Source organism: Elaeis guineensis, chromosome 15, assembly GCF_000442705.2.
Source record: "Elaeis guineensis isolate ETL-2024a chromosome 15, EG11, whole genome shotgun sequence".
Classification (NCBI taxonomy): domain Eukaryota; kingdom Viridiplantae; phylum Streptophyta; class Magnoliopsida; order Arecales; family Arecaceae; genus Elaeis; species Elaeis guineensis.
The window spans coordinates 35,377,539-35,404,474 of record NC_026007.2 but is presented as its reverse complement, the minus strand read 5'-3'; the positions used below and the strand labels follow the sequence as shown (position 1 = coordinate 35,404,474).

At 38.6% G+C, this 26,936-nt stretch overlaps 1 protein-coding gene across 3 annotated transcripts in view; it reads right to left on the bottom strand.

Annotated features, from left to right (window-relative positions):
• Nucleotides 1–11,198: 11,198 nt before the first annotated feature.
• LOC105032982 (putative MO25-like protein At5g47540) overlaps nucleotides 11,199–26,936 on the bottom strand; it is a 94,683-nt gene continuing 78,945 nt past the window's right edge. For 2 of the 3 annotated variants that reach the window (XM_010907589.3, XM_073249167.1), the window contains exons 7-11: nucleotides 24,394–24,462; nucleotides 23,939–24,037; nucleotides 11,947–11,991; nucleotides 11,737–11,839; nucleotides 11,199–11,462 (exon numbers count right to left, since the gene is read on the bottom strand). In XM_010907589.3, the coding sequence (XP_010905891.1) occupies nucleotides 11,404–11,462; nucleotides 11,737–11,839; nucleotides 11,947–11,991; nucleotides 23,939–24,037; nucleotides 24,394–24,462 (375 nt within the window). In that variant the 3' untranslated portion in view covers nucleotides 11,199–11,403. The remainder of the gene's footprint in view (nucleotides 11,463–11,736; nucleotides 11,840–11,946; nucleotides 11,992–23,938; nucleotides 24,038–24,393; nucleotides 24,463–26,936) is intronic. The other variant, XM_029261179.2, reaches the window with a different exon arrangement.

The following is a 26,936-nucleotide window of genomic DNA, read 5'->3' as shown; positions in this document are numbered from 1 at the left end:
CAGAGAAGAATCACTGGAAGGTTGTTAAAACCATCCTGAAGTATTTAAGAAATACTAAGGATCAGTGGCTTGTTTATGGTGAATCGGACTTGAGACTTATAGGATTTACAAACTCTAGTTTTCAGTCTGATCACGATGACAGCAAAAATATATCAGGATTTATTTTTTCCTTAATGGTGGGGCTATCTGCTGGAAGAGTTCCAAGCAACACACAGTGGCTGATTCAGTTTGCGAGGCGGAGTATGTCACTGCATCAGATGCTGTCAAAGAAGCGGTGTGGCTGAGAAAATTCATCACCGAGCTCGGAGTAGCACTCTCCCTTGTTGGTCCAGTTCTGCTCTACTCTGACAGCTCTGGAGCCATTGCTCAGGTGAAGGAACCTAAAGCACACCAGCGGATGAAGCAAATTCTGCGCTGCTACCATCTCATCCGGAAAATATGGATCGAGGTGACGTCGACCTTCTGAAGATCGACAGAAAGGAGAACCTGACCGACCCATTCACTAAAGTCATTGCGGTGAAGGAGTTCGACGACTACAAGTCGAAGATGGGTATTAGATACTGCACCGATTGGCTTTAGGCCAAGTGGGAGATTGTTAGGAATAGTGTCTCAAAGCCAATCATCAGCCTGTTGACGGTTGTGCTCATTTTTGTATATGTACATGAATTATGAATTAATAAAAATTATTTTAGTATTTTTCATCACAAAATATTTCATCTTCTAATGAACTCCTATGTTATGGTGAAGTCCTTAGGACTATTTAGACTTGACAAAGGAGGAGTTGCCGTTTAGTCCTTAAATCTGTTCGCGACCAAATGATACGTTGTTACCAAGGACGATAACGTTTATCAAGCATAGGTCGTTGTGTGCCATATAGGTTGGTTATCCTCTTAACCAATGAGTGTGGAGACACTGGTATGGCATACAGGTGAGATGTAAGGGTACATCTGCACTGAACATGACCGACTCCGGAGCTATTTCTACTGTCAAGATTTGCTCCGATGGAATATGGGTATAAATGTCCCTCCGACCTGAGACCGCCACGGTAACTTGCAAGCAACTCACTGCACTTAGGCACTGGACTACCTGAATTTCTAATTCAGTGACGGAAGGCTGCTGGGTGTAGTCAAGTACTTGACTTGTTGGTGCGTGTGTCAAGATGGGACTGACCACTCCAGTTTAGGAGCTGTGTACAGTCATATTTCAATTTAGCAAAATTTTGACCAGGGTAGTCTTTGTAAGGAGTCACAGGACTGTTTGAGTTGAGCACGATTCGGATGATCTAATCAGGGTTGACAGTTTAATCCTGAGTCGTCCTAAACATAGAGGTCAAAAGGATGAATTATACAGTAACCATATTCACGTAGGTTCTGAGTGTTGTGATTGTGACTATTCGACCTATCCGATCATCGGGTACCATTGCTAGATGATCACTTCGATTAGTACAGGAATTGGTTTCTGTGCTACCAACTTAGGTTCGAACCTGCGGAGTCACACATATTAGAGGTTCCTATTTGATCTAATGACTGATGAAGAGTTCTAATACTCATGGACTATGAGTCCTACATGTCTGGGTCTCTGTGATCGAGAATCAGGATTCTCTGATCACAAGTCCCATACATTTTGGGTACCGGGGTCAAGAGTCCCACTGGTTTGGGACTCTTCGATCAGGGTTACATATCGATGAATTCTGATGCCCGATTATCCATCAAATTTGGACTCAATATTTATGAGAGGTTTAATTAGTGATTTGATCTCTAATTAACTCAATTTGATTGAGTAATTATTTTTGGATCAAGTCCAATTGAATTGGATTTAGTTGGGTTTGATCCGATTAGGTTAAGAGTTGACCTAATCGTCGAGATGGTTTGGTCCCTGATTTGATCAGGGGTTGGGCTTAATCAATTCTTGATTTGATTAGGATTTTATTGAGCCTAATTAAGCCTAATTAAGTTGGGTTTAAATTAGTCTAATTGGGCCTAACTTATTTGGTTCAATTAGGTTGGTTTAAATAATGAAACCACCTTGACCCATTCTCCCTGCGCCACCTCACTTCCACTGTGCCCATTTGAATTCACGAGAAGGAAGTTCTCATGAGTTTTTTCTCATACAAAGCCCTCCTCATGCCCTACTTTAATATGCCAAATGAGTGTATAAGGATGATTGGTTGGGCATTCAAATTCAAAACAAAGTTTGAATTTGAATGAGCAACCAATCTTAGCGCCTTGACCTTATCCTCTTTTAGCTCCCCATTTATTACACGAGAAAATGTTTCTCATGAAATCACTTACACACAAATTAAGCCATGCCCTCCTCTTCTCACGCCCTTAGTGGATAGGGATAAATTGATTTCCATTTGAATTCAAAATTTGATTTGAATTCAAATGTGCAATTACTCATCTTTATCCTCTCACATGGATAAGACGTTTGACATTGTTTTAAAAGGAGGAGAAGAGTGGGGCATGTGCAAAAAAAATTTTGAAGAGAAAATCTGGGCATGAGGAATCCTTGTGTGCAAGGTGAAGGTCTATATCCTTTCGAGAGAAAAAGAAAGAAAAGAAAGAAAAAATGTGCGCAGGATTTCAGTGAGTTCTTCAGGGTTTCAGCCTGGAGTTTGAAAAGTGAGAAGGTGAGCTACGAGTGTCGTGAGCCAACCAAATTTCAGAAAGATCTTCAACATCCTCTCAAGCACATCTGCTGATGATCCGGAGCATCTAAAAAATCGACAGATATCGATCGAAGGAGTTCGATCAGCATCGACCGTTGAAAGGGCTCTACAACGAGCTAGCACTCGTGAGGAGTCGATCAGACCGAGAGCTTCATGTGGATGATCCGCAGAGGTCAGACATGCTGTGTGGCTGCATCACAATGATCAGACTCTTCCGACGGTGATCAGATTGCAGCGATCTACTACCCGCACAAAGGTATTGTATTCTGAACATATTACAGTAAAGTGTTTACTGTTCAAATTGGAATTTCAAATTTAAATGCATGCATGCTATATATCATATTTAGATCCTAGTATAGGGTAAATTCTTATTAATTAATTAGATTAATTAATAATTTTTACTGTAAAATAGTGATTTTAAAAAAGTTTTAAAATTATCATTTTACCCCTGCACTAAATTTTTCCCACAGTTTACTATAAACTTCCATATGAACTGGTAAGGGATTGCAGGATTAAATCTATTCTCAATTCCTTATGCGTGGTCTGTTAAGCTTCTCAAGCTCAACCAAGTCCTTAATCATTATTAAACAATGATCATGAACTGATTGCTCTATGGTCAAATTCGGATGATTTTGTAACCTAGGGATGTTTTGGTTAGCTTAACTTCTTGGAACTTAAAATCCTTTTAGTTTTTGAGCCAGTCTTTATAATCTAATCACCGTCAAGAGAGTCTGATCATCGTGATGCAACCACACAGCGTGTCTGGCCTCTGTGGATCATCCACACGAAGCTCCCGATCTGATCGACTCCTCACGAGTGCTAGCTCGTTGTTGAGCTCTTTTGACGGCGGATGCTGATCGAACTCCTTCGATCGATATTTGTCGATTCTTCGAATGCTCTGGATCATCAACAGACATGCTTGAGAGAATGTTGAAGATCTTCTTGAGATTTTGTGGGCTCACAACACTCATAGCTCACTTTCTCACTTTCCGAATCCCAGGTTAAAACTCTAGGGAATTCACCGGAAACCTTGCACCCACTTTTTTTTTTTCTTTCTTTTTCTCTTGGAAGGATATGGACTTCCTTCTCACGCACAAGACTTCTCACATCCCAAAATTTTTCTCCAAAAATCTTCTTCTTGCACGCCCCACTCTTCTCCTCCTTTTATAACAACGTCAAACGTCTTATCCAAAAGAAAGGATAAAGATGAGTAATTGCACATTTGAATTCAAATTAAATTTTGAATTAAAATGGATACCAACTCATCCCTTATCCACTAAAGGCGTGAGGCCTGGCTTAAATTGTGCATGGAGTGATTTCATGAGAAATATTTTCTCATGTAATAAATGGGGCGTAAAAAAAAGGATAAGGTGCAAAGATTGATTGCCCATTCAAATTCAAACTTTATTTTGAATTTGAATGGCCAACCAATCATCCTTACCTATTCATTTGGCACATTAAAGTGGGGCGTGGAGAGGGCTTGGCGTGAGGAAAAAATTCATGAGAAGTTCCTTCTCATGAATTCAAATGGGTGCAATGGAAGTGAGGTGGCGCATGGAGATTGGGTCAAGGTGGTTTAATTATTTAAACCAACCTAATTGAACCAAATAAGTTAGGTCCAATTAGACTAATTTAAACCCAACTTAATTAGTCTTAATTAGGCTCAATAAAATTTTAATCAAATCAAAAATTGACTAAGCCCAACCCCTGATCAAATCAAAGACCAAACCATCTCGACGATTAGGTCAACTCTTAACCTAATCGGGTCAAACCTAACTGAATCCAATTCAATTGGACTTGATCCAAAATTAATTACTCAATCAAATTGAGTTAATTAGCGATCAAATCACTAATTAAACCTCTCATAAATATTGAGTCCAAATTCGATGGGTAATCGGGTATCAGAATTCATCGATATGTAACCCTGATCGAAGAGTCCTAAATCAGTGGGACTCTTGACCCCGGTACCCAAAATGTGTGGAACTCATGATCAGAGAATCCTGATTCTCGATCACTGAGTCTCAAATATGTAGGATTCTACATCAGCCATCAGATCAGATAGGAACCTCTAATGTGTGTGACCCCACAGGTTCGAACCTAAGCCGGTAGCACGGGAACCAATTCCTGTACTAATTGAAGTGACCATCTAGCAGTGGTACCCGACGTTCGGATAGGTCGAAGAGTCGCAATCGCAACACTCAGAACCTACATGAATATGGTTACTATATAATTCATCCTTTTCAACCCTATGTTTAGGACGACTCAAGGTTAAACTGTCAACCCTGATCAGATCATCCGAATCGTGCTCAACTCAAACAATCCTGTGACTCCTCACAAGGACTACCCTGGCCAAGGTTTTGCTAAATTGAAACACTACTATACACAGCTCCTAAACTGGAGTGGTCAATCCCATCTTGACGCACGCACCGACAAGTCAAGTACTTGACTACACCCAGCAGCCTTCCGTCACTGAATTAAAAATTCAGATAGTCCAATGCCTAAGTGCAGTGAGTTGCTTGCAAGTCACCGTGGCAATCTCAGCTCGGAGGGATATTTACACCCATCTTCCATCGGAGCAAATCTTGACAGCAGAAATAGCTCCGGAGTCGGTCACGTTCAGTGCAGATGTATCCTTGTATCTCACCTGCATGCCATACCAGTATCTCCACACTCATTGGTTAAGAGGACAACCAACCTATATGGCACACAACGACCTATGCTTGATAAATGTTGTCGTCTTTGGTAACAACGTATCATTTGATCGTAACAGATTTAAGGACTAAACGATAAATCCTCTTTTGTCGAATCTAAATAGTCCTAAGAACTTCACCACAACATAGGAGTTCATTAGAAGATGAAACATTTTGTGATGAAAAATATCAAAATAATTTTTATTAATTCATAATTCATGTACAAATATAAAAATGAGCACAACCGTCAACAGGCTGACGATTGGCTTTGGGACACAATTCCTAATAGTTTGATTGGAGTCGGATGTACCATGCTTGAGTAGCACCTTTTAGAGTGGTAGGAAAAGACTTGCACAGTAGATATCTGAGGCCCTTTGCAACATCATAAGGGCTTTAAAACTCTCCAAGTGGTCATAGGGGTTGGTTGTGCCATCATAGACCCCTATAAGTGGTGCCTTAAAGAGATGGGAGATCAACTCCTCCATAATGTGCTCTGAGAAGGGAGGACGAATAGTGAATAGGGGCTCTCCCCCCAGAACCAGCTAATGCTAATGAAGGACCTCAAGATAGCGGTCCACCTCTTGAATCTTTCGATTTAGCTTGTCTGCCGACCAGTCCTTCTTCTGGGCCCGACGGCTTGCAAATGAGTCCTGCAAGAAAACAAAAGTGAAAGAGAAGAGAGAGGAGTAGGGTCATGCTTCTTACCTCGATAGCTAAGAAGCGAGAATGATGATGGAGTGAAGCTCGCTCGAGTCCCCGATGGGCAGATTGGACATGTCGGGGCACTCCTTTCAAGCTGATGGTGTTGAGTTTTGGCACCTCAAATTCGATCCACAGCAACGAAGATCAGATCAGCAAAGCCCAAGATGGAAAAGCCTATAGCATGTAGCACGTGGCTCACAATGGAGCGGCCCAACCCATAGGTGTGCAAGCCTGCAGGCACAGCACAGCATAAGATCATGCAGCGCGCATGGCCCACAGCACACAAGCTGCAGCACGCGGGCGTGTGGACACATGTGGCCTAGGATGCATGCAGGTGCATGTAGCCCAGCCAGACATGCGGCCCAGGATGTGCACAGGGGTGCGGCCCAAGCACGTGCCCATGCGGTGCACGCACAGTCTACCACACGCCCGTGGGTGGAATCGCGGTCCATGCATCACATGTGAACTACCACAATCCAGATGGAATTTGCCGTGGCTCACGTGCGCATGATGCGCGACACACGGCATGCATGGAGAGTTCTCGATTCATGCGACAGTGGTCTACGTGTAGTCTACAGGAGCATTTTGCATGATCAGATGGCCATGGACAAGTGTGGAAGAGATCGGATGGTCAAAAATGTGTCTGAGTCCTAACAGAGCCTGGATTTCGATCTGGACTCGATTTTGGGGTCTTTAAAGGAGCCTGACAGCCTGGGAGCGATGTGTAGCAGCTGAGAGTGATGGCCCATGGAGCAGAGAGAAAGGCAAAGAGAGTCTCTTAGGGTTTTTATGAGAGCTTGATAAGGGTTGAGTGCTTCTTATTGAGAGAGAGAGGTTTATGAGAGTTAAGAGTGTGTGATCTCCTCTTGTATTTATTTTCTCTCAAAGTGAAGCTTGCATGCCCCGTGGAGATAAGCTTTGGGCTGATCCATGAATTTGATTGTGCCCTTTTTATTTCTCTTCTTTCTTTCTATCGTGGTATCGATGTCATCACTTGGGTTAGCAATTTTGGATGGAGGATCTGTTTTCCGCACTCATGAGAGATCCTTCCCAACAAATAGTATCAGAATATGTGGTTGTCGAGATTATAGTAGTGTTGATCAAAGTTGAAGAAGATGGAGACGATAAGCTCAATCAAAATAGAGATCAATCGGTATGATAAAAAGAGTAATTTCTTCCTATGGCAAGTGAGGGTGAAGAATGTACTCATCTAGCAAGGGTTGATTAATACTCTCTTGTGCGAGGAGAAGCCGACTACCATGAAAAAAAAGATTGGAGGCGGCTCCAGATGCAGACGATGAGCACGATCCACTTGTACTGGCGAATGATGTGGTGATCCATGTGCTTAGCAAGACTTCTTCGATGGCGATGTGGATGAAGCTCGAGGAGATGTACATGGTAAAGTCACTCATCAATGCTCTCTTCCTTTGAAAGCAATTTTATCAACTTCGAATGAGCGAGAGACAGAGCATGCAAGAGCATCTTAGCAACTTTCAGAAGATCCTCACTGATCTTCTCAGTATTAGTGAGAAGATTGAGGAGAAGACCAGAGCGTTGGTCTTGCTTTTGTCACTTCTTTTTTCTTTTGAGTCTTTGATAACTACTCTTTTTATGGGAAAGAGCACCATCAAGATGGATGAGGTCACTTCTATACTTCTCCAGAATGAAGTTCTCAGATAGAAGAATCGAGCTTCGAGTTCAGGTGGTGACTCAACTATGGTGGGATTGGAGGAGGTGGTGGAAGAGGATGAAGGGTCAGAGAATCGTAAGGTGTGTTGTTCAGGTCCAAGTCGAGGGACTTCAACAAGATTAAATGTTACAGATACGATGAGTTGGGGCATCGAGTCAGAGATTGCCCATAGCTCAAGGATCGACGAAAGCTACTGCGGCAATAGCGGTCCAAAGTAGCGATACGGAAGAAAGTGATGTTCCTTTAGTGTCAAATAAGATATCTACTCTTATCCACAGTGGATTTTAGATTCTGCATGTTCGCATCATGTTTGTTACAAAGAGGAGCTGTTTGGCTCCGTAGAGAGTAATGAGAGCACTGTTCATCTGTTGGATGGATCGAGCTGTGCGATCAAGGATATTGGGACTTTTAGCTTATAGACACATGATGGAGCGGTAAGGAAGTTGGGTAAGGTCTGATACATATCCAATTTCAGATAAAATCTGATTGCACTGAGCAGACTGGATTCAAGCGGCTATAGATGGAGAGCTGATGATGGAATCCTGAAGGGTCTGCATGGTAGTAGAGTTGTGATAAAAGAAAAAAAGTATGGAAGATATTACCTCTTAGCAAGGAGCTCTATATGAGGTGGAGCTTCAGGAGCTAGTGGAAGTTCAGAGCGAGGTGGAGCTCCAAGTATAGGTGGATTGGGTACGAGACAGAAGATTCGAGAGGATGACAGGCGATGTCACAAAATAAAATTTCTATTGCCATAGGAGGTTACCCCGAACAGATCTCAGGTCAGGCAGATCACAGCATATGATGGAGATGAGATTGAGCGACGTGGCTCGACTCCCATGTTTGCCCATCCATGAGCAGACAGGTATTTGCCTCAGGGCATGAGGGCGAGAAGATTCAGAAGCTCTCAAAGTTAGATGGAGGCCGAATGTCAAGTTGAGGTGGAGATTGTTGAATTTTGGCACCTCAAATTCAGCCCACAGCAGCGAAGACCAGATCAGCAAAGCCAAAGATGAAAAAGCCCACAACATGTAGCGTGAGGCTCATGATGGAGCAGCCCGGCCCGCAAGCATGCATGCCTACAGGAGCAACCCACGGTGCATGGGCCTATAGTGTGCAGGTCGCAGCATGCAGGTATGCGAATGCATGTGGCCCAGGACGAGCAGATGCATGCAGCCCAGCCAAGCGCACGGTCCAGGCATGCACCCACGTGGTGCATGCGTGGTCTATCATGTGCCGCGGGTGGAATCATGGTCCATGCATCACACATGGACCATCGTAGTCCATGCATCTGATCACATGCGCAAATGAGCGCACAACACACGGTGCATGTGGAGAGGCCCCGATTCACGTGGGAGTGGTCTACGCACAATCTATAGGAGCGTTTTGCATGATCGGATGACCATGAATGCGTGCGATAGAGATCGGATGGCTAAAAACATTTTTGAGTCCTAACAGAGCCTGGATTTCGATCTGGACTCGATTTTGAGATCTTTAAAGGAGCCTAACGGCCTGGGAGTGATGTGTAGCAGCTGAGATCGGCTCATGGAGCAAAGAGTGACAAAGAGAGTCTCTTGGGATTCTTGTGAGAGCTTGATAAGGGTTGAATGCTTCTTGTTGAGAAAGAGAGATTTATGAGTTGAGAGTATGTCATCTCCTCTTGTATTTATTCTCTCATAGTGAAGCTTGCACGTCCCATGGAGGTAAGCCTTGAACTGATCCACGTATTTGATTGTGGTCTTTTTATTTCTCTTCTTTTTTTCTGTTGTGGTATCGACATCGTCACCTGAATTAGCAATCTTGGATGGGGGATCGATATTCTATACTCATAAGGGATCCTTTCCAATAGATGGGGCATGATTGGCTGCTCCATTGTAGGCTCTTTGAGGGAGGAGTAGGCTCCAGGTGTGTTGACACCGAATGACCACTTGGTGCAGGAGCAGGTAGTGGGTTGCTTGCTGTAGGCCTTGCACCATGACAGTGAGTGTCTAAACCTGCAACAAAAGTTATTGGAACTACTCAGAGATGACGATAGGGGTGGCCGATGCCTCAAGATGCAAAGATCTCGATGATCTTGATCAGAGTCAATAGGCTTCGCCAGTACTTCCAAAAGAATGGTAGAGAATGTTATCATAATCTTCTTGCTCCATACTCGATCAATGGAAGAGAGAAAGCTTAGAACCTTAACTGTGAATCAAACCCTTTCTCTAATACCAATCTGTTGCTGTCAGAGAGATGATCTAGCTTAAACTGCTGAGCTAAAGTCGATAAGGAGAAGAGCAGTGATCTTTGGAGGGCCACTCAGAATCTCCAAGGTGCGTGCAAGCCGATGCCTAATTCTCAAGTCAGGCCCTGCAAAATCACCAAAGATAGAGAAAATCCTCGTACCAAATAGGGGGTTCCTAATAATGGATCCTCCGATATCTAAATCAGTCTACCGTGAAAATAAATAAAAATGAGTGGAACCTTTTAGTCAAATTTAAAGTGATCGATATTGAGTATGAGTTGGAATGAAGAGATGGAATATATAAGTCTGATGGACTCTAGATGCTACTTGGAATGTATCAGTGGATTCTAAGGTGAGCCCAAAGTATGTGAGAGAAATGAATTCAATGTATATGGGTCGATCTCTAGAAGATGGCATGCGAAGCACATATTCACTTAACAGGAGAGCCAGAGAATTAGAATTTATAGACAAAGATGGATATCTATCGTATGAAGGATATGCCATTTATTTCTCTTAGGAGCCATAGAGACGCACCTAGGTGGTCATGGAATAACAACTTGCACATCCTGAATTAAAATTGAGTGATAAATATACAAAATCGACGATCTATCAACTAGCAGATGGAAGGCTCCGAAATTCTGCTAGCACGATCATGAGGATCCACATGGCAGCAATTTATGAACTGCTCTAGCACCCATGGACAGATGGAAGGCTCCAAAATTCCGATCATGAGGGTCCACAGAGCAATTTATGAACTGCTCTAGCACCCATCAACAGGGATGCATAGAGCCACTATTAAGATGCCAACACCATGATGAATGGAATATTCTGGATGTATCACTACTTATCAGTAGCTTTGGCTTTGTTTGGCCAAGTGGCTTATTCAAGATTGTTGGATTAGCAAATATCCAACGCCTAAGCCACATTTTAAGGCCCTTCCAACAAATGAACTAAGCCTCGGTGGGAATCGACTCACAAAAATAAGCACATGCAATGCGGTAATACCCAACAATATAATCAATGACCAAACCGATAAAGCTCAGGTTGCCTACGCTGCCTTCCTTGTAACTCAACTACCCAGCCTCAGAAGTCTATAACCAGCATGTTAAGCCAAGTGCGTCCATGATATTTCTACCGAATACTAACATAACCAGCAGGTTTTTTTTCTTGTTGGTTGTGAAGTCCAGAACATTTTGACGAGTATATAATTAAAACAATTGTACGTAAGTTGTTGCCAAAAAAAAAGAAGCATGGTCTTCTGATTGATGTTTCAGGAAAGTATCTTCCCCCTCTGTAGATATAATACAATGGTCCGCGGATGCCATGACAGAGTTCTGTGGTGATTCCAACTTATATTCTAAATTTACAATTTTACATAATAGAAAATAATACAACAGACATGACAAACTCCATCAGGAGAATTCCTTCGTTACAGCGCTGCTATTTCTTTGATAACTTGAGCTTTGTCTGCCTCAAACTGTTCATCCTCTGCAACATATGAAGACAGCGCCATAAGTAAAGCTCCAACAAAATAAGTTTTAAGTATCAGGAAAGTTAGCCAGTTAAGTTTAATAGAGGGCTGCAATAACATAAATATTTTATTAAAGGACTTGCGATCATAAAAAATGCCCAAGTGATGATATGAAAATGTGCTCTAAATGCTGAGAAAAGAGCACATGGGTTGTACAAGTAATCTGGGACTGTGTCCCAGAAAAAGACAGTAATAGTTCTCAAAGTGGATATTAGTAAGGCAAAACGTCACCTTTGTCTGTCTTAAAGTCGCTTAGAAGACGAAGAAGCTTGTTTCTGTTGGTGACAAGTATGCTTACTATCTCCTGTGGCTTGTTTTGATTAGCAACAAATAACTGAAATTTGAAACAAAAAGTTATGCATCATTCAGAAAACAAACAAAGAATAGCAAGTGTAAAAGAGAGAAAAAAAATAAAAAAAACCAGAGGCGCTAGGACTGCACCTTGAATACATGGAAAGCCTCTATTTGGATGTTCTTACTTGTTTCCTATGAATAAAAATCAATTCAAACAATTGAGATTTAAGAATATGTTAATAATCATGTAATGCACATAAACAAGCTCAAGCATAACACATTAATGTACATCAGTCACCATTAATGATTTAGCATTGGCACATAGACATGCAGGTTTTCGTCAACATTTAAAGCATTGTTTTTGCCTCATTGTGTGACTGAGAATTTGGATCTTTCCCAGTCTATTACATCTCTGTTAGGTTTGCCATGATCTGATGGACTAATATTCATTGACATGAAACAGGTGTGGTCTCTAATCAATTCTTCTACTAAATATTCAAAAAAAAAGAACAAAAAAATACAAATTCGTACAGATGAGCATACACAAATACAAATGTGTCCAGATAGGTTAAAATAACACACAGGGACAGAACTAAGATTTTTCATTTGGGGATGAGGGATGGGTAAAAATCTTATTTTTAAAGAAATAAACTTTTTTTTTGACATTTTTTAGAATAATTAACTATTGATAAATTGCATTATGCTAACCAAAGAATTTGATATTCATAAGATGAACAATATGAGTACCAATAACTATGATTTTGAAATAAAAAATCTATTGGATATTTTTTTTTAAAAAATGCTTCATTTACGAGTCTTTAAAACATATGATTTTAAATTTCAGCAAACAAACAAATGGTTTGAAATCATCATTCTTGTACTAAAAGAGCTAAAAAAAATTATGTATGCATAAATAAATATATATACATATATATATAATAAGTAGAAAAAAGAAAAAAGAAATGCAAATGGCATGACATCAAAGTAAAGCATGTACACTGACAGATGCCAGAAATTAGATAAAATAACTATAAAGAACATATTGTAACTCTATAACATCATACAGTAGAATAAATAATTAAATTGGTATGCAATACCAAGTTATTATGTTTTTAACTAGAAAGGGAATAGGGAATGAATAGAAAAGTTACGTTTGATTCCTTGCAATGAGAATAATTTAGCAAGAGTAAGAATATGAGTACTTGGAACTTTAAATTTTGCTTGCCTTTGACATTAGACAATAAAAAATAACCAATATACAATATTGTGAAAGAAGAGTGCCCTATAAGCCAATCGCAAGTATGTTGCGATGGAACTTTTCTTTGTAATTGTTCAACTCATGTAATGATATTTATTATTTGATAATAAAATGAGGCATTGATTTATCATATTAATTGCATCTTATTATAACTAAGATTATGATGAACCCCAAATATTATGAAAATGATTTTAGGAGACATAAATGGATCATGCTGGTGAGACCTAAAACCCTAAAATCCTAATCTTAAATATTTCTGGTCGTAGGAACATTGAGTTGGGCACATCCTATATATGCTCGATAGAGAGGTTGGCAGATTTCACTAGCCACTTATGTGGGACACTAATACAAGGATGTGGATGCTCATTTGAAAAATGAGTCCACTGAATTAACTCGATAAAAGAGAATATCTTATGGAAGCCTTACTTGCATGTCAAAGATGGTTCTCTAAGTGGGAGTTATGCAAGTGATCCTTAGACTTGAGATCATTATGGAATCTTGTGCACATAAATCCATATTTTGGTTCATACTCAAGCATGACATTAAGACATGTACGGAGTGTTCTGGATATGGTAGAGTGTGTATGAATGTTGTGAGTAGGTCAACATGGAATCGATCACTAATAGTAAGAGGAGATCGCATCCTGTGTATTCTCATTTCTAGATGACTGAAAAAAAATTTTTGGCCAAAAGTAAGAAGGAGATTAGAAAGAGTTTCTAATGCTTCTTCATCGGAGTCATCATTGGTTAATTGAGATCGATATGAATATGTGTTTGAGTTTGACATAATTCCATACTCATGAATATATTCAGAGTGCAGAGATGATTGAAGGATTGAATTGCATGGTAACTTACCACTGAAGGGTATATTTGATATTTTCACTAAATTTCACATCTTCTGAGTAGTCATGATACGTTACTAGACGTCAATCTTGACTTGTAGGTCTGATCGAATTAAAGAGTTTAATTCGACCGTCAATTAAAAAGAGTTCTAACTGTTGAGCTCGGGTTAGCTCGATTGGACCTAAATCGGTTAGATTAAAGTCTAATCAAATTAAGTCAACTTACACTCGGACCTATTGCTGGCTAGATGTGGAACCCAATGGGTCACACACATGAAAATTGGTCAAGGATCCTTTTGAAAAAGGTTGATCGAAATTTTGGATTTAATCAAGGTTTCGGTAAGCATACTAGCACATGTAGAAACCCTAGCTCCTTTGGAGATCAATTTGGTCAGGTCAAGCCACCTAAAAACAACCAAAAAAGAGGTGCCACATCTTATCTTAATGCCAAAAACCAAGAGTCCAAGACGAGGACTCTTGGCACAAATATACAGAGCGCACGCACTATTTGGTTTTGGCATGCAGATAGACTAAGAGTCCTTCCGTTTTGGATCTCTATTTTTTATGACAACTAGATCAGATCATAAACGACCTAGCACGCTATTTAAAGTATAAAAAATTCATCAGATTATGCGTGAAAAAATTTCTGGAACATTGTTGCGCATGCGGCAGGTTTTTTGGATGCGCGAAGGGATGCGAAGACTCCTTTTGTTTAAGGAGTTTTAAGTGACTTTTTTATCTGATAATTTTTCTGATAAGATTCAGTTTAAGTGCTGATCACGTGGTAAAAATCCAAAAAATTATTAGATATTGGAAGGTTGCTTTTGACGCCCTTTTCTGGGCGTGCACGCGTGCGACAGTGAGTAGGCACTTGCACATCTCTCCGATTAAGTCCTTCTCAGGTTTAAACACTTATCCAAATGGGGCGTCACTTGCTGATAGTCTTCCCATTTGAATTATGTGTTACGTGGCCATTTTTCACGCATATATGAAGTCAGAAGAGATGCGAAAAGTATCTCATTCTGGGCGTGTGTGCGTGAGAGGGCTGAAATCGATGTATCACATCCTGAAGAGTCCTGTTTAAAGACTCAGATAAGTGATACGATAACTTGATATGGCTTTCCAGATGAGGCGTGCTTTTTCTGTTGGCACCCCATCTGGTGCTATAAATAGGGGACGACAGAAGGGTTGATCATTCAATTTTTACATCCCCTATCCACTCCCTCTCTAACAACTCTAAGGTTTAGGATAAAGGCTTGTTCTTTTAAGACAAGCCTAAAACTAATAGCTCTAAGGATTTAAGAGATCCAAAAAAAGATGGTCAGATTCAGTGGGCGGTTCTGAGTGGTTCAGACTCAGATCTGAAGGAAGGTCTGATCGATTGATGGCTAGTCGAGTTCTAGAGGCTAGAACTCTTGAAGCAAGGTGAAGAAGGAGCACTGTCCTTGGTTCAATTTTCGAATAGATCACCGTTGGAGGGCGGACACTTGGACACCTCGTGGAAATTGCATTAGCGCTACAGATATTCTTCTGATCCAAATTTACATTTATTATTCTTTGATTGATATAGTCAAGGATTTTTGGACATTAGGATTTTCAGTGCATCGGATGTTTTGAATGAAAATTTTAAACACCTAATCCTTTCGCTGCGCCACCTGAACCCAATAGTGGTATCAGAGCCTATCTTGATCTATATAATCAAAGGTTAAATTATTATCTTGATTGTGATTAAGTATGGATTTTTGGTTTGGTTCAAGTCGGGTCAAGGGTTGAACCCGATCGAACTTCCAAATCCTAGTATGTCTTAATGATATGTTTTATGTTAAATGCATGATGTATGTGTAAAATTTTTTTAGTAGCTTAGTACTCTAATTGGGGTTCATCACTAGACTGTCCGATCATAAGAGCAAATAGGGTTCAGAGACCCTCTCTTCCTATTCCATAGGATACTCTTATGGCGTGTAAGAGTGCCACTGTGATATCTTAAGAAGAAGAACCGTGAAAAGAGTATTTTGTATCCATGCATGTTATTAGAATTTCATGCATATGTGATATGCTTGAAATGCTTAATTATAATCATATTATATGATTATATTTTTATATCTTAGAGATATGATTGGATGCTATTAGTTATTATGATTTTTAAGATACAACTATATTAGTACATTATTATGATTGATTGATTTAGGATGTGCTTGAGAGACCATTAAAATCCTCATAAAAATCATATTAAATTGTAGTGTTGTGAATCAGTAACTGATCTATTTTTTTGAATCGATTAATCAATTGGTGTCTAAAGAATGTTTCAAGTGCGATGGTTATTTAATTGGTTCCGTTGCTGGCCTGATCAATTTTATTGGTGTCTAAAAAAAGCAACGAAGGGACCCCCATCAATCTTAACACTTTTCTGACCAATTGGATTAGTTCGAATCTTGAATGATGGTAGCTCAATATTTCGAACACTACATATGCCTTCATACCTAGTCAATATCCTATCAAAAATCATAGTAGGTTTGTTGTGATATCCACAAAGCTTGCTATGAAAATTGATGAGGATTTGCCTTGATGCATATTTGATACTTTACGGCATATCTTGGATATGTTGCTTTGTTGTGATATCCACAAAGACAGTATTTTTCAGATATGACTGTATGAAAATGAAGGATCTGACTTAACTACAAAATACTATAGTTTATTACGATATCCACAAGGCTATGAGTATTTTTAGAGGCAAGGATTATGTTGAGAGTTGCATAAGATGCAATTAAATAGATTTTTCTATCTTTGAACTCATTGAGGTTTGTTGTGATATTCACAAGGCTTCAATGAGGGATTAGGATCTCAACCCCATTAAGAAATCAGATTAGGATTTCTCGTTTACCATAGGAGAGGACTATGGTATCCGATAAAATAGTGAGAGATATAACTAGTTTTAAAAGTCCTCATCTAGTTATGCATGTCAAACATGAGAAGTCTATTTATACTATTGTTCTTTATTTATGCAAATTTAGATCTGCATTATGGCTTCTTTATTTTCACTGCATAACACCATAGATAAAAATATGTTGACCGATCTCAACTATGTGGATTGGTTGAGAAATTTGCAAGTTAGGTTCATATCGGAGAAGAACTCCAATGTTCTGGATATTCCTGACCTTGGATTGATCAGTTATAATGAGAAGGCAAAAGATGTCCATAAAAATATTATCTATTCATTTTGTGGTAAATTTGGATATTAGGAGTATAATTGCAAGAATAATCTTAAAATTTTAAAGCAGGATGCAAGTATAGCACCAAAAGATATGTATATGATACAGACCTATTTTTCATTGAGGGTTCAGACTCTGATACTTGGGTATTGGATACCGCCTATGGATCGCATATTTGTAATTCATTACAGCGACTCCAGAATATCAAAGGTCTGAAAAGAGGTAACCTCGAGTTTTATGACGCAAGTGGAGAGTCCATTAGTGCAGAAGCTGTGGAAACTTGTATGCTTGATTTACCTTCGGACAAAACTTTAGAATTGAAAGACTGTTATTATATATCAAAGGTCATTAGAAATATTATTTCTATACCTTTATTATTAAAACAAGGTTATGAAATAAGGCTAATGGAAAATGGATGCTCCATTTTTTTTTTAATGAATTTTATGGTAGTGGTTATATTGATAACAATCTTTTAATTCTTGCACTCAATAAAAATATTTTTCATATTGAAAGAAATATGAAAAGAAAGAGAAAAGATGTGAATATCATATATCTCTGCCATTGCCACCTTGGTCATATTAGTGAGTCAAGGATAAACAAGTTATACAAACAAGAATTCTTTGACCCATATGATATGAATCATTGGGAACTTGTAAATCTTGTCTCATAGGTAAGATGACCAAGACTCCATTTTCTGGATATAGAGAGAAGACGAATGAGTTGTTAGCCCCAGTACATACAAATGTATATGGACCAATGACAACTCAGGCCAGAAGAGGATACTCCTATTTTATCATCTTTACAGATAATCTATCAAAGTTCGGATATGTGTATCTTATGAAACATAAATCCGAAGTCTTTGATAAGTTCAAAGAATATCAATGTATGGTCGAGAAACAAATTGAAAAAGTATTAAGGTTCTTCGATCTGATCGAGGAGGAGAATACTTACCTAGTGAATTTCTTGACACCTTAAAAGTAAAGGTATTCTCTCTGAATGGATCCCTCCTTATACATCCCAGTTAAATGGTGTAGCAGAAAGAAGGAATCGCACTTTGATGGATATGGTGCAATCCATGATGTGCTTCACTGATCTTCCAATATCTTTCTGGGGATATGCACTAAAAACTACCGCATACATATTAAACAGGATGCCTTCGAAGTCTGTTGCAAACACACCATATGAGATATGAAAGGGAAGGAAGCCTAATCTTAAACATCTTAAAATTTGAGACTATCCTGCTTATGTCAAAAATATTTTTGGACATTAGCTTAGTGCTAGATCAGACAAGTATAGGTTTATAAGATATCCTAAGAAAACTAATGGATACTATTTCTACCATCCTACTGAACAAAAGGTATTTGTTAGTAGGCATGCCATTTTTTTGAAAAATAAATTCATCCAAAAAAAAAGTGGGAGGAATATTGAACTTATGAAAGTTCATGATCTACAAATCGATCCAGAAATACCTGTGAATGAACCACAAAAAGATCCTCAATCAAAAGTACCCAAAGATGAGGTACATCCACAGCACACACCTCTTCGAAGGTCAGATAGAGTGTGTCAAACACCTCTGAGATATGATTTTATCATTGAGAATGACAATTCAATCAACATCATTCAGGATGATGATCCACTGACCTATTCGGAAGCTGTCATGAGTAAAGACTCAGACAGATGGCTGGAAGCCATGAAATCTAAGATAGACTCGATGTACACCAACCAAGTGTGGACCTTGGTTGATGCACCTGAGGGTGTGACCCCAATAGGATGCAAATGGATTTTCAAGAAGAAGATCGGAGCAGATGGCCAAGTAGAAACCTACAAAGTTAGGTTGGTGGAGAAGGATTTCAGACAAAGACAAAGAATTGACTATGATGAAACTTTCTCACTAGTAGTATACTCAAGTCCATCCAGATTTTGCTTGCTATAACAGCATACTACGACTATAAGATATGACAGATGGACGTCAAGACCGCTTTTCTCAATGATAATCTAAAGGAAAAAGTCTATATGACTCAGCTAGAGGGATTTGTCTCAAATGGGAGGGCAAATCAAGTATGCAAACTAGAGATCCATGTATGGATTAAAGCAAGCTTCGAGGAGCCGGAACATCCGATTTGACATGACAGTCAAAGACTTTGGCTTTATCAAAAATAAAGATGAATCGTGTGTGTATAAGAAAACAAGTGGGAGTGCTGTTGTCTTCTTGATTTTGTATGTCGATGACATACTGCTCATTGAAAATGATATCCCAATGATGCAATCGGTCAAGACTTGACTATCGAATAAGTTTTTCATGAAAGACTTGGGTGAAGCATTCTATATACTGAGTATAAAGATCTATAAAGATAGATCTAAAAGAATGTTAGGCTTATCTCAGTCACGGTACATAGATCTCATATTAAAGAGGTTTAATATGGAGGCAAGTAAGAGAGGTTACCTGCCTACAAGTCATAGTATACGTCTCTCTAAGAAAATATGTCCTAAGATACCAGAAGAGAGAAAGAGGATGAATGAAATCCCTTATACTTTGACTATGAGATCAATTATGTATGCCATGCTATGTACCAGGCCTGATGTAGCTTATGCTTTAGATGTAGCTAGCAGATTTCAAGTTGATCCAGGAAAGGATCATTAGAAAGCTGTGAAAAATATTTTGAAGTACCTAAAGACTAAAGATGTTTTTCTTATATATGGAGAAGGATCAGAGTTGAAACTAGAGGGATATACAGATTCTAGTTTCCAATCTGATCCAGATGATAGCAAGTCAATATCAGAGTACGTGATTATCCTTAATGGTGGGACAGTGAGTTGGAAGAGTTTCAAGCAGCACACAATAGCTGACTCAACTACTAAGGCAGAGTACATCGCTACTAGTGAAGCCGCTAAAGAAGCAATCTGAATGAAGAAGTTCATCATAGATTTAGGAGTCGTTCCTGAGATTGAAGGATCGGTGCCACTCTATTGTGATAACATTGAGGCTGTTATTCAAGCTAAGGAACCTAAGTCTCATCAAAGATCCAAGCACATTCTCAGACACTTCCACCTCGTTCAAAAAATTGTTGAGACATGATGTTGTCCTTGAACGAGTAGATACAAAAAATAATATAGCAGACCCATTTACTAAGACCATACCACAGCAGCTATTTGATCGCCATCTTAATTGTATAGAATTGAGATACAAAGACGATTGGCTTTAGTGCAAGTGGGAGATTGAAAGAAGAGTGCCCCATAAGCCAATCGTAAATATGTTACGATGAGATTTTTCTTTGTAATTTTCCAACTCATGTAATAATATTTATTATTTGATAATAAAATGAGACATTGATTCGTTATATTAGCTGCATCTTATTATGACTCAGATTATGATGAACCACAAAGATTAGGACAATAGTTTTAGGAAACATGAATGGGTCATGCTGGTGAGACCTAAAACTCTAAAATCTTAATCTTAAATATTCATAGTCGTAGAAACATTGAGTCGGAGATCAATGTTCCAGATAGACTGGCACATCCTATGTATGCTCGATGGAGAGGATGGCAGATCTCACTAATCACTTGTGTGGGACACTAATACAAGGATGTGGATGCTCATTTGAAAAATGAGTCCATTGAATTAACTTGATGAAAGAGAACATCTTATGGAAGCCTTATTTGCATGTCAAAGATGGCTCTCTAAATGAAAGTGTGCAAGTGATCCTTAGACTTGAGATCATCATGGAATCTTATGCACATGAATCCATATTTTGGTTCATACTCAAGCATGGCATTAAGACATGTACAGAGTGGTCTGGATATGGTGTGTATGAATATTGTGAGTAGGTCAACATAGAATCGATCACTAATAGTAAGAAGAGATCACATCCTGTGTATTCTCATTTCTAGATGACTCGAAAAAAAATTTTTGGTCAAAAATAGAAAGGAGATTAGAAAGAGTTTCTAATGTTTTTTCATCGGAGTCATCATTGGTTAATTGAGATCGATATGAATATGTTTGAGTTTGACATGATTCCATACTCATGAACATATTCAGGGTACAGCGATGATCGAAGGATTGAATTGCACGATAACTTGCCACTGAAGGATATATTTGATTTTTTCACTAAATTCCATATCTTTTGGGTAGTCATGATACGTTGCTAGACGTTAATCTTGACTTGTAGGTCTGATCAAATTAAAGTGTTTAATTCGATTGCCAATTAGAAAGAGTTCTAATTGTTGAGCTCGGATTAGCTCGATTAAACCTAGATCGGTTAGATTAAAATCTAATCAAATTAGGTCAACTTGCACCCGGACCTATTGCTGGCTAGATGTGGAACCCAATAGTTCACACACATATGAAAATTGGCCAAGGACCCTTTTGAAAAAAGTTGATTGAAATTTTGGATTCAATCAGGGTTTCGGTAAGTATGCTAGCACGTGTGAAAACTTTCGCTCCTTTGGAGATCAATTTGGTCTCATGCCTTACTGATTTGCTAGTCAAATTTGGTGAGCATTTGGATCAAGTCAAGCCAATTGGAAACAGCCAAAAAAGAGGTGCCACATCTTATCTTAACGCCAAAAACCAAGAGTCCAAGATGAGGACTTTTGGCGCAAATATGCAGAGCACACGTGCTACTTGGTTTTGGCATGCAGATGGACTAAGAGTCCTTCTGTTTTGGATCTCTATTTTTTATGGCAACTAGATCAGATCATGAACGATCTAGCACACTATTTAAAGTATGAAAAATCCATCAAATTGTGCATGAAAAAATTTTTAGAACATTGTTGCGCGTGCGATAGATTTTCTGGATGTGCGAAGGGATGCGAAGACTCCTTCTGTTTGAGGAGTCTTAAGCGAGTTTTTTATCTGATAATTTTTCTGATAAGGATCAGTTTTAAGTGCTGATCACGTGGTAAAAATTTGAAAAATTATTGGATATTGGAATGTTGCTTTTGACGCCCTTTTCTGGGCGTGCACGCATGCGACAGTGAGTAGGCACTTGCACGTCTCTCTGATTAAGTCCTTCTCAGGTTTAAACACTTATCCAAATGGGACGTCACTTGCTGATAGTCTTTCCATTTGAATTATGTGTTATGTGGCAATTTTTCACGCATATCTTAAGTCAGAAGAGACGCAAAAAGCATCTCATTCTGGGCATGTGCGCATGAGAGGGCTGAAATCGACGTATCACATCCTGAAGAGTCCTTCTGTTTAAAGACTCTCAAATAAGTGATACGACGACTTGATATGGCTTTTCAGATGAGGCGTGCCTTCTCTGTTGGTGCCCCATCTGGTGCTATAAATAGGGGACGGCAGAAGGGTTGATCATTCAATTCTTACATCCCCTATCCACTCCCTCTCTTACAACTCTAGGGTTTAGGACAAAGACTTGTTCTTTTAAGACAAGCCTAAACCTAATAGCTCTAAAGGTTTAAGAGGTCCAGAAAAAGGTGGTCAGGTCTAGTGGGTAGTTCTGAGTGGTTCAGACTCAGGTCTGAGGGAAGGTCTGATCGATTGGTGGCTAGTCGAGTTCTAGGGGCTAGAACTCTTGAAGCAAGGTGAAAAAAGAGCGCTGTCCTTGGTTCAATTTCCGTGTGAATCACCGTTGGAGAGCAGACACTTGGACGCCTTGTGAAAATTGAATTAGCACTACAGATATTTTTCTGATCCAAATTTATATTTATTATTCTTTGATTGATATAGTCAAGGGTTTCTGGACATTAGGGTTTCCGATGCATCGGGTGTTTTGAATGAAAATTTTAAACACCTATTCCTTCTGCTGCGCCACTGAAACCCAACATATTTTAGTGATAATAATATAAAGAGGAAATGGAAATGAAAAATAGAAGTTACCTTCAAATCATTGCAATGGAAAAGTTGAGACCTTTCTAACCACCGTTATTAGAGATTAGCAATATGATAAAGCATGGATGGCTAAGTTATAAAATGCATGCTATTTGATTAAAATATCTTTTTCTTTTCTCCTTTTTGAGGAATATCTTTACTCATAGACTTTGTTGATTTCACTCTTTTTATTTCCAAAACAATTCTTTTTGTGTATGTCCTTTCCAATAATTAAACTAGGTCTGGATGGGTCTATTAATAAAAGAACTAATTATATATATAGTTGAAAAAAGTAGGATCAAGCAAATGAATTTTTGTACGAGGAAGAGGGGGGATGGCACTTCTAAGAGAATTTTAGGAAGTAGATAGGCCATCAGAGGGGAAATTTGATAAATTTGAATGAGGAGATAATCTCACTCTTCCTCTATTTGCACTAATTGAAATTAGTTTCCAGAATATATATAGGAAGGAGCCAGAATACATATAGGAAGGAGCCAGAATTTAATGGGATTTGAGAGGATCCAAAGATCAAAGGGAGAGATCCTTTTTTTTTTTTTTGGTTTGTGGTGGGGGAGGGATCACTTTGGACAATACCGAACAATAAGTCAAAGAAGGCTGCAAGATTCTTTATGCTGGAAGTGAAAATCCACTAGGCAAAAATGCCCATGTTCATATTGAAAATCTGCTTGCATCATACAGATGGGAATGGTGAGAGGAGCTTCGAAGACAAAGAAGATCTCATTATTCTCATTGTTTCTCATATCTCCAGAGTCACGACAAATTCTCTAAACATCAATTCAAGGCATTTTGAGAGATTGGTCCTCCAATTCTCAAATTCTACAATGCCTCTGCAATATCCATAAAAAAGGTCTGAGGTGGAACAAAGATCTTAATGAGTGAAAACCATTGGACTAAGCAAACTAGAAGCATTCAGATGTGGTTAATGGTAAATTAACAAAATACACAGCAACAAATATATGGGAAGACAAGATATATAATACCCTGAGAAGATTCATTAGAATCATAAGATTGTCCTTTGAGCTAACATAGCGCACCATAACAGCAGAATTTGATCGATCCAGTAACGTGTCTCCCAAAAGCTGAAAATAATAGCAGAGCTTTAACAAAGATATTGCCTTGAGATGCTCCAATACATTAGGGGGAAAAAACCATCAGATACCCTAGACAAAATATATAATTATCCTTTTGAAGCATCATTGACAAAATACATTATTATGGCATTATAACAAATGGGAATCACGACATCAACCTAGACTTAGTTAAACAAGTATTGCAGGACTTACCTAATTCTTGATAATGAAATAGATATTTTATACAACATGTAAAGAAATCCTAAGGGGGATTACTACGGATAATGAGATTTGAAAATAAGTCCTATTTCTTAGTACACATTATCAGTTAGTCTTTACAATAATCAACACCAAAGTAATTTTACCTTGACAGCTTGCCTTCTTGTTATGTAATTGGGAGACTCCAGCAGCTTTGAGTTAAATTCCTTGAAAAACTGAAAGCGCAAGAAATGATCAAAATAAATAAATAGATAATTTCTAGAAATCTGACAAAAATTGAGAGCAAAGAAAGAGCACAATAATGTAAAAGTAGTCAATAGTTAAAGTTAAAAACAAAGTGCAAATACTGACAAACCTAGAAGCTTATCAGTTTCATGAATGATCACGTGACTGTAAGTGTTAATACATATAGGATCAATTTTGGTATTTTATCCTAGCAGAATTTAACTTAGTATTCAAATGAAAACGCACATTCTCAACCAGCTTCAGGACAGGTCTAAAGCCTGGACCAATGACTGGTAACCAAAAACAAAAGGTGAGGCAGCTCAACCAGATGACCACAGTATGTATTGGTTCCAAAATCCTACAATAGGCATCCTTGGAAACCAGATGTATTGCCAAGAAAAATAAAGGGCTAGTTCATGAGTAGGGGTGTGAAAGTCTTATTACACATGCAGTTTAAGCCTCATGAACATCCAACCAAGTTTCCCCTATACTTGCAAGGAATATAGGCAAGGAGATAAGGGTACACAAAAAGACCAAAATAAGCCTACCTTGCTTAAGTTGGTACAGACAAGTGTCTCATACCAAGAACAGCAAAAGCTTTATGTACATTCAAGCCAGCTAACTGGCTTACAATGTCATGTTCAAGTTGAAATTTAGTTGCAAGCTATTTTCTCTGGGACAGGAAAAATAATTATAATGCTCAGGTTATTAACTTCGTCACCAGCATTTTGAACAGCAAGCTAACTATTACAAGAAAATAGGGTTTTAGTGATGTCTTTTATTGCAGAAAGATAATGTCTGCCACACAAAAAAAAAAAAAAAAGCCGTTGCATATATAGCAGCAAAAACAGTTGCCTTTTAAAAATATTTGTAGACCTATAGCGGCAAAAAATGTGGCTGCTAAAAAATTCCTGTTTTAGAGAGATGGTTTGCCACAATAACAATTTTTCTAGAGAAATATAAATATTGCGTTAAATTTTTAGCAACAGTGTCTAAGAAATCTTTTTTCTTGGGGAAAGGGGAATGGGAAACTCCTGAAGTGTCTAAGAAATCTTTAGAAGCAATTTTGTGACTTTTAGTGGCTATTCTTTCTGCCACTAAGCCTATATTGCAGTAGTGATAACTCCTGAAGTACCATCTTAAACAGCTTTAAGACACCAAACAATCAAAGGGAAACCCTTTAAAGATCTGAAGCTCATGTAGCACATAAAGTCACTTAAATGTCTATTTTTATATGCTTCATAGGCCACTTAGACCATATCTCAGATAATGATTTAGTGATCGCATTTAAAACATAGGCACCCTCCTTCCCACTTAGAAATACCAACTAACAATAGCTTTAGCATCTCAAGATAAGGAAAGGAAACATCTTTGTAGAACTAAGGGGAAGGTTTGGAACCCTAGTAGCAGAATGGAATCAGTTTACCAGGCTGACTTCCAAGCCAAAGAAAAATGAAACAAGCTAGGAGAGAGATGCTATATAAATGTACTAATACATTTCTCTCCCTCAAAAGGGTAAAAAGTCAACCTACATTTATCTCCCTAAATGTAATAAGTACATCCTATATCTTCCAGCCCCGCCTAAATAAGTGCCTGTGAGGAGGGACGAAGTTATTCGACAAAGTGATGAGGGATCCTTTTTCCATCATTGCATTGATCCAGTTATCAAACCAGTTTCAGTCCTTCGCTCTGGCTCTTGGACATATTAGTTATTACACCACAATTTGGCAATGTCTATTATACTATGTAACAAGATCTGACATCTAGATTGTGTTTTTCTCTAACTTATTGTTTCTTCAACAGACATTGAATAACTATAATTTGTTGAATAAGTATATCTCGGCAATGCAAAGAGAGGAAAGTGTATGCTTTCTCAACCCATAACCTACCCTTCTATCTTGAGGAAGAAATGGTTTTTCAAGTCCCTTAGCAGCTATTAGTTTATTAACACATGCAGAAAAACCCATAAATGTACACCACTTTGGCAAACCATTCAGAGGACCAGCAACTACAAATGTCCATGATGTTCCAATAGAAACTTCAACAAACTTTACCACTCATGTAGCATAACCACATTCGACTACTTTATTGGATGGGTGCATCAAACATTCTTACTTTATTATTGATTATCAGAATTCCACCAATAATTGTTAGCAATAACCAGTATGCCTTTATGGTAAAGCATATCCCTGAAGTACATTGAATTAATCTTCCTAAGACCAGTTATGCCATATATATCAACTCAAACAACAGAGCCCTCGTAGAAATTAAAAATATATGCATTATATGAAGAAATTCTTGAAACATAATGAACTACAAACATGAAAATGCATGACTTTGAATGAGCAACAAATAAGTTTATTATAAATATCAGGTAGATGCATAGGAAGAATGTAGAGTTTACTGATAAGCCTGACCACTCCAAACATTGATGCCTCTTTTATGCCCACTAGAATAAACTAAC